The sequence below is a fragment of the Tympanuchus pallidicinctus genome, unplaced genomic scaffold, assembly GCF_026119805.1.
Source record: "Tympanuchus pallidicinctus isolate F22 unplaced genomic scaffold, pur_lepc_1.0 scaffold4, whole genome shotgun sequence".
Lineage (NCBI taxonomy): Eukaryota > Metazoa > Chordata > Aves > Galliformes > Phasianidae > Tympanuchus > Tympanuchus pallidicinctus.
In genome coordinates, this window is record NW_026294758.1 from 48,398,406 (window position 1) to 48,406,954 (window position 8,549).

At 43.9% G+C, this 8,549-nt stretch overlaps 1 protein-coding gene across 2 annotated transcripts in view; it reads right to left on the bottom strand.

The window, feature by feature from the left end:
- DOCK8 (dedicator of cytokinesis 8) overlaps positions 1-780 on the bottom strand; it is an 83,989-nt gene extending 83,209 nt beyond the window's left edge. The window contains exon 1 of one of the 2 annotated variants that reach the window (XM_052701536.1): positions 608-780. In XM_052701536.1, the coding sequence (XP_052557496.1) occupies positions 608-660 (53 nt within the window). In that variant the 5' untranslated portion in view covers positions 661-780. The remainder of the gene's footprint in view (positions 1-607) is intronic. The other variant, XM_052701535.1, reaches the window with a different exon arrangement.
- Positions 781-8,549: the final 7,769 nt, after the last annotated feature.

Consider the following 8,549-nt stretch of genomic DNA (forward strand, 5'->3'; position numbering starts at 1 on the left):
AAACTCAGTCTCCTTGCACATACACCAACCCCTCTGGAAACACGGTTTTAGCTTCTGATGACAAGTCTATGGAAAAGCAGCCTCGTGTTTCCCCTCGGCACATCGGTATGGAAATAACTGCCTTGGTGGCCACCAAGAGCAGGGAGCAGCTGAGAGTCAGCACTTCCCTGGGACGGGACACTTGAGTTCACGGCCAGAAGCATCACTGCCACGGCCAGCCCCTAGATGCTCATTTCATTGCGAGTGGCACATGGAGAACAAACTTCTTTTACATCAAGGGGGTTATTTTTTTTTTCTTTCCATAGATGAAAAGGTAAAAGGGAAAAAAGCACTGCGAGCACAGCCGTGCCGATACCCCGCGTAAGCCTCTTTTTCCCAAGCGCGGCAATACGTCCCTGGGACCCTCGTGCAGTTACGTGCGCAAGAGGAGCCCCAATACCATCACAGCTCCGCCGCGGACACGGACTCGGCCGGCGCGACATCGCTCCGCGCCGGCGTATCTCCGCAGAGGAAGCCGCGCCCCGCTGCGCTGCGCTGCGCAGTGCCGCCCTCTCGGCGGCGCCCCCCCCGAGCAGCTGCCCCGCTCAGCACGGCGGACGCTTCTCACCTGTTGATTTTCAGGGCAAACGCCCTCCGGTCAGCGGCGGGTAAAGTCGCCATGCGGAGGGCGCAGGAGTCGAGTGCGCGCACGGCAGGGTGCCCGCCTCGGTGCTTTCAGTGGTGCTGCACGTTGCAGGCTGCAAAGCCGGCGGCCGTCTGACAGCTTCGCCTGGGAACTTCCGCGTTTCACCTTCCTCGCCGAAATCGAGAGAGGTGGGAGGGCTCAGCCGCCCGCGCCGCCGGCTCCGACCTGCCGCGCCCCGCTCCGCGCCCGGCACCCCCTGCCCGATCCAGGACCCTTTGGAGGATTCCGAGGGAGAGCGCGGATCTGAGCGAGCGCAACAAGGAGGGGAGGCACCTGCGGAGGAAGGCGGCTACAGACCCCATCGCGCATCCCCGGACCGACCCCGTCTGGGTACCGCGGTGTTGGTGTCACGCGCCCACACACTCATCTGCCCTTCATGGTCGTGGGAGTAACCGAGATCGCTTCTCCATCGCCTGGCACGTGGGTGTAAGGTTTGGGCAGGCAGTCTTAGCGAGGTGCGTTACAGTCGGTACCTGGTTAGTGGGCATGTGCATGCTGCCAGCAGCAGGTGTAGCTCCTCCTGCAACAGTACAGCGTGAATTTGCAGCCTGCGAAGCCAAGACTTATGATTGTAAGTAGATGCCAGTTCTTTATCTGGGGTGGTGTTTTGCCAATACGCACATGCACCATGAATATGACTTCTTCTTACCATTGAAGTAATTGATTGTGGAAGGAAAACCCACACATACCAACACCGCATACCAGTGAAGTTTGGCAGGCTGCGCTACTGTATGCTTCAACTTCGCTTGCAGCTGAGCTTTTAAAGGGCCTTTTTTGGTAAGTATCTTGTGGTTCTGTTGCAAAGTGATGTCTCCTTGCTGGTGTGTTCCTCTCAGCCTTGGTGCAAAATCAGTTATCTTTTCAGGATTCACCACCTCTTAGAGCGCTATTAGTACAAATGTATGTAGATATGAATGTCAACCAAACTACCTATTACTAGGCTGGTACTAATTGGAAGAGGACTGCAGTGGGAAGAATAAACTAGCAACCTTTTTGGACAGAACTTACCTACCACACCTATCCTTTATTTACATCACCAAGATAAAGCTAACAACACTTACTGTTAATTTGAACTTAGTTATCACTCGGTTACAAATCACTCATAGCTAGGATCTGGCGTATGGTGTTGGTCTCAAGAAAACTTGGGCGCCAGAGATACTGGATGTGGCAAGATAGTGCTTTGTACTGCCTTACTTATTCTTTGCACTCCCACGTGTCTTTCGGAACTTGATCCCCACCTTCAGAGCTCTTCCCAGTGCACAGCCCACCTGCAGCTTTAGCAGATGTATTACTGACATGCAAAGAACATCCAAATGTGCAGCCTGCTCTTGGACAGGCCAGGGCAATCTGGCTGTGGAAAAACAAGAACAATGAAGCATTTTTTAATAAACCCTTGCCATTTTAATGGATGCATTCATTTTTGAAAGCCTAATGTGATGCAGCTTGGCACACACAGTTGAAACAAAACAATGTTTGATGTTTCCTGGAGCACTTGGGATGCATTTTTTACCTACAGTAGTTGGAGTCAGGGGCCTCAGCACTGCTGAAAGCTATACATCTGAAATCAACTGGAGTACTTAATTCAGCCCTGTGCCCTCTCCCAAAGACTCCCTTTGATCCTATGTAAAACTGGTGTACAGAAGACCGGCCTTCTTTCCTCCTGTTTGCTTTTTAGAATTTTAGCTTGGAGAGCAATATAAACCACTCTCTCGTTAGGATGACAGGAAATAAACACTAGTTTATTGTTTTTCTTTACTGTCCAGACCCACTGCAGGACAGGCAAGAGACATTTCTAATGTATTCTTCACAGAGGTTGAGAAGGTCTCTCTCTGGTCAGCATCATTCTATCTCCTGTGTAAAAGAAGGAACAGTGGAAGAAAAATTTCACTGTGCAATTTTTCACTAGTACAAGGTCATTGCTATCATATGCAATTGCTTTCTGGTAGCATTATAGATAATCTGTCATTAGAAGAGTTAATGACACAGAAACCAGGTTTCCTGTTTCTCAAAATATTGCTTCTGAAAAACATGATCATCTTTATAATTGTTTACTTACAAAAGCTTCCATGAAACTACACGTTTTCTAACCGTGCCTCTGTCTCTAGCAGCTCACAAGTGAAGGAGGAGAAAAGGAATGAAAAACAAGGAGGTAGCTCCTTTAACCATTTCTTGCCTTGTCTGGCTCTAGACAGTAAGACAACAGTCTGGGCATTAAATAGGTATGTTTCACATCTGTCTTTCTATTCACTGTAGACAAAATGAAAGGGATTGGATTTCCTGTTCTTTCTTCACTGATGCCTGTGGTTAATTGGGTTTGGGGTGTTGCGTTTGTTTGAAGACGCGAAGATGTTTGTGTTTCTAGCTGTATCTCCAGAACTGCTAACTACTCAGGAAGAAATCACTACCTCAATTTTGATGCTTCGTCTTAACAGCTCATGTGGTACCTGCTAAATTTGGCAACAGAAAATGAGGTAGCCTCAGTAAACATATCAATCTCACAAATACACCTATTTATGAATTATGAAACTATTTTGCAGTTTCCCACATTTTTGATAAAGAAAGACAAAAAGGTAATTCAAAAATGTTTTATCTCATGCAGAAAAAAGAACACCTGAGGAGACACATGAAACTAAGGTTTCCAGGACTGCTGTCAGCAGCTGCAGACCAAATACTTAGATTATCAAAAGCTTTCGTGATGAACTGAATTACCAGCAGCCTACTTCAGAATTTTGAGCAGCAAAAGTCATAAAGTATTCTTTTTCATCTGTTGTTTTAGCATACTATTGCTTTTTTTGGGGAAAAGAAAAAAGAAGGAAATTCTATCAGGAAAGTTTACACGTTTTTAACTTACTGAGTTACCATCATATGAGATAGACTGATTTTTTTGTTTGTTTGTTTTTTGTTTTTTTTTAAACCATCAGATCCAATCTTGTCAATACTACTGCTTCAGCTTATTAAGCACTACTGTTGTTTGAATTCCTGCAACTAAGGGGTTCTCCAGGGATCTGCACTGGGACCAGTCTCCTCAACATCTTTATAAATGACTTGGGCTGAGTGGTGCAGTTGATACAACAGAAGGAAGGGATGCCATCCAGAGAGAACTGAACAAGCTTGAAAAGTGGGCCCACACGTACTGAACTGAGATTCAACAAGGCTAATCACGTATGGAACAGTTCCAGGTACCTATACCGACTGGGAGAAGAATTCACTAAGATCACTCCTGCAGAGAAGTTCTTGGGGTTCTTGGAATGAACAGTTGAATATGAGTCAGCAACGTGCACCTGCAGCCCAGAAGGCCAACAGTATCCTGCCCACCAGAAGAGGGTGGCCAACAGGGACAGGGAGGGAATGTCTGCCTCCTCTCTGCCCTCATGAGTCCCCATCCAAAATATTGCATTCAGGTTGGGGGCCCCCAGCATAGGAAAACTGTGGAACTTTTCAAATGGGTGCAGAGGAGAACTACAAAGATGATCAGAGGGATGGAGCACCTCTCCTATGAGGACAGGCTAAGGAAGTTGGGCTTGTTCAGTCTGGAGAAAACAAGGAGGTGGGAGACCTCCCTGCAGCCTTCTGGTACTTAAAAGGGAGATTATAAACAAGAGGGAGACTGACTTTTTACACATGCAGATAACGACAGGACAAGGAGAAGTGGTTTTAAACTTAGAGGGGAGATTTATGTTAGTTATGACAAGGGTCAGTGATGAATCACATGAACAGATTTCCCAGAGAAGCTGTGGACGTCCAATCCGTGCTGGTGCTCAAGGCCAGGTTGGATGGACCCTTGGGCAGCCACATCTGGAGGATGGCAAACTGCCCATGGCTGGGGATTGTAACTAGATGATCTTTGAGGTCCCTTCCATCACAAGCCATTCCATGATTCTGTGAACTAACAAACTTACTGTATACAATCACACAAATAGGTATTTTCCAATCTTTCCAATCAAGAGATGAAAAAAAGGGTCATCAAACCAAGTGCCAGTGAAAGCAGAAAAAACAAAAAACAAACAAACAACCCCCCCCCCCCCACACACACACACACAAAACCAACAATCAGTGAACAAACAAACAAAAAACACACAATCAAAATAAAGCAAAGAAAATAAAGCATCTTGGAACACACCACAGTTTCCCAGATCTGGCTTGCTTGGATGGTAGCAGCTGTTGGGGGGTCTTGCGTACAGTGCAGTAGAAACCATGCTTTCATTCTCTGTTTATTTCCTATTCCCCACCTTCCACATACGTCTCAAACCGTGGTCCTAATGATCGCTTTCTCCCACATGCACATTTCAGCCCTCCGAAAAGACATAAAGGCATTAATCCCTCTGATCCCACTGCATTTTCAAATGTTCTCTCTGTGTTTTCTTTTTACTGCTGCAGCCTGACCTGAAGGTGGTGGCACAGTGCTGCTGGTTGGTTGGTGTGGCTGGGCAGGGTGTGGAGCTGCAGACAGCCTCATAGAACAGAAGGGTGGCTTGGGTGTGTGCTGCCAGGCAGGACTGCTACTGCTATGCATCATTTTGAGAGTTGGCAAACCGGGGTCTGGGAAATGCTGGAAAAGACAGCAATCAGCATGTCTATACACCATCTTCTGGGGGCTTTTTTCTGTAATTATGCACATTTCCAAGCACCTTTTTTCCCTCAAAATTGAATTGCAGTCAATTGTCTATTGCCAGTCATACCCAGCAAAGCATCCTATTGCATGACAGTATTACAGGGCCATGCCTACCATTAAACATAACTTTGTGGCCCAGGATAGTCAGGAATGATGAAGCTCTGCTGAACCTCTAAGCGTCCCTTGTTATCTGCAGAGCATATACCTTTGTTGCCCTGTTTTCTCAGTATCCTTTATAAATGTGCATCCTCAACAAAATACACGGGCAGTAATGAGCAACTGCTACCTGAACAGCTTATGAGTACATGGAAGTTTGCACCAACAGGAAAACTGTTACTACCTCAGTATGTGCCAGCAGAAGACTATGCCTGACAATGTTTGTTAATATAACACCTCTTACAGCACCACTGGCTAAGGAAGCCAGAGCAACTGGATGCTTTCCTGCTAAGGGAAGCTGCAATGTAGTCATGTGCAGTGCTCACAATGACATAAATCTCAGTTGCATCCGATAATGCTTAGCAGGATTAAACGCAGAAAATATGTGAACTTTCCTTCTACTGATGTCTGCAATAGATTGGCAAAGAAATTCTGAACCTTTATAAAAAAAAAAAAAAACAACAAAAAAAGTGTAATTGAAGTTTCATTTCTGTGTTGGTGAAACAGGACGGAGGGAATTTAGACAATTCTGCAGCTGGTTTGTTGTTGTTGTTGTTGTTGTTGTTTTAATGAAACAGCTGATTCTAGGAAGAAAGCAAAAAGCTGTGTGAAAATATGCCTTCTTTTTCCATCCATCTGTGCAAATATTCTGGAGAAATAAAAATATTCCCGACTGGATTCTCAATACAAAGTTTCTCAAAACAGAAAGTTTTCTTTGCTCGCATTCACAGGAAACAAAACCTGAATGGAAGCAACACTGATAAATTTTTTCTTTTTAACCATGATCCACTTAGGCAACTTGCTAGGTTGTTTGTTGATATTTAAATTTGGGCTATAACATGTACCTTTATTCAAATGTTCTCAGTTTCATTAAAACACATTACAACCTAACAGCACACTGCACAAGTCACAAAAAACAGGAATGCTAAGAAGTAAAGGTACTGACTAAAGGAATGCCGGTGTTTTTAAAACTTTTGTCTTCATGCACAGTATGTGAATGATATATTCTTCACACACCAAAAAAATCCAACAGTTTCATTTTTTAAGGCAGTTTATATTCAAAAATCAAAGCCCTCTTTGCAGCTCCATGTGGGCAGAACTGTACCTCAGTACAGAACCTTGCTGAAAAGCAGCAGCTAAAAGCTGACAGGATCACAGCCGGGTCAGGTCAGGCTTCTGCAAGCACGTGCTGGTGACACTGACTACCCATGTTTTATGTCAGAAATCTATCACAGTATTTGCAAGATCTGGGCCAGCATTGCTCAAGCAGAAATGTATTCCCATAAGGCTTTCAAATCCTGTTTATCTGTTTATTTTCTGTGTGTCCACACTGATGTGACAGAGTACCAGTTGTCATGAGAAGAAGTCAATCTAAATACAGAGAAGAAAATAAGAGAGAGTTGAACAGAAATACCTAACCACTGACCACAGGTAAGAAAAAACTAAGTGTATCTAGAGGAGTATGCAAATCACATTGAAGTTATGTCCTTACTTACCACTGTAAATCTTGAGATATGCATGGGACTGTTCAGCACCTACTGAATTGATCACAAATTGGTTTTAATTTCTATTTCTTTGTGGTTTTGCAGATTGATGTCCACCCACAGGCCTGGCATCAGATTTTGTCTGGGACTCACTCCTCTGAAACACTGACTATGAACTGAATATACAGACTATGAATACCTTGGGAAAATCTTCTACAGAAACTGTTATATCCTATGCAATACAGAAATGCCAATGATCTTCTTTCCCTGTTGTTTCAATCACATCAGGCTCCCACTGCTACTGCATCACATATTAATAACTTGCAATCTTTCACAACACTCCTCAGTGCGTACTCTTCCTCATTCTCATGGCTCTTACAGTCCTATTCCCTAATTCTCCTCAAAGAGTAACAGCCTGAACAAACACTTTTTACCACTGTCTAAACCAGTCGGAAACAAACTGCTCAGCTTTTGCTGAGATCTTCAGTACTTGCAAAGGCATTACCTTATTTCAGTTGCAGCCAAAACCACTTAAACTCGCAGTTAAATATGACCTCCTGGAATCTATCAGCACTTTACTGCTTTCTGATAGTGTTTATTTGGTCTACAAGTGTCTTAGAATAAAACACTCCAACTGTGCCACCCAGTTTTTGGTTTACTACGTTCATTTTAGCTGCCACCACAACAAAATATAAAGGTTTTGCATTTAGTTTCATAAAGTAGGCTTTATGTCACAGTTCAACAGAAATTCAAGGAGAGCTAATACAGCAAAATTCTACTGTTTATATATAAACTTTGAAGAAACCAAAAGGAAACTCCAAATCCACATTATTTATTTTGCGTGATTTTATTCAAAAGAAACATAACGAGCTGTGTCATGTGAACTAATGAAAAGCAGAACTGCCCGAAGAGCCAGGACAAGTCTCATCACCTCTTTTTTTCCCCAGAACCAGATGTCTCACTGACATGTAAATGAAATGTCAGTACTGCTACTAGCTTGATTTTTGAAAGGCAATTTACAGGCTTCTATATGCTCTGTCATGCTTCCATGTCAGTTCCCAACCTGTCTGACTATTCTTCCTTTCCACAGCATTCTCACAGCAAAAATCTGTGAGATTTTTCTTAATCAGTCCCTTTATAATAGAGCTGAGAAACAGAGCAGATTCAGGCGAGAAGAAACATACCTTGGAATTTACTTCAAGAGCTCCAACTAGTTTTGAAAAACAGACTGAGTTTTTCCTTTAAAACACACTATGTCACGTGAGAGCAAAATGCAGAAAGATGCATCACACCACGTATTGGCCCCAACTCTACAAGCTGCATATTTACCCCAATAGTGAATGGACGGGATTCAGTGCCTTCCATGGGTAAGGCAAGAGAAACTCCACAACTGATTCCTGCCAGCTATGCTTCTTCTCCATCAAAAACATCATCCTGACAAGTGTTTTAACTTATATAGATATTGGAGGATTCAAGGATGAATACTAAGTGCATTTACTCTTGTACAAAGACACAGACGAGGTTAAGAAAAACATGCTCCTTTAGACTGTGCTCAGACCTGTGTTACTTCACATACAGACCGGAGCACCACACCTGACTTTTTAACATCATA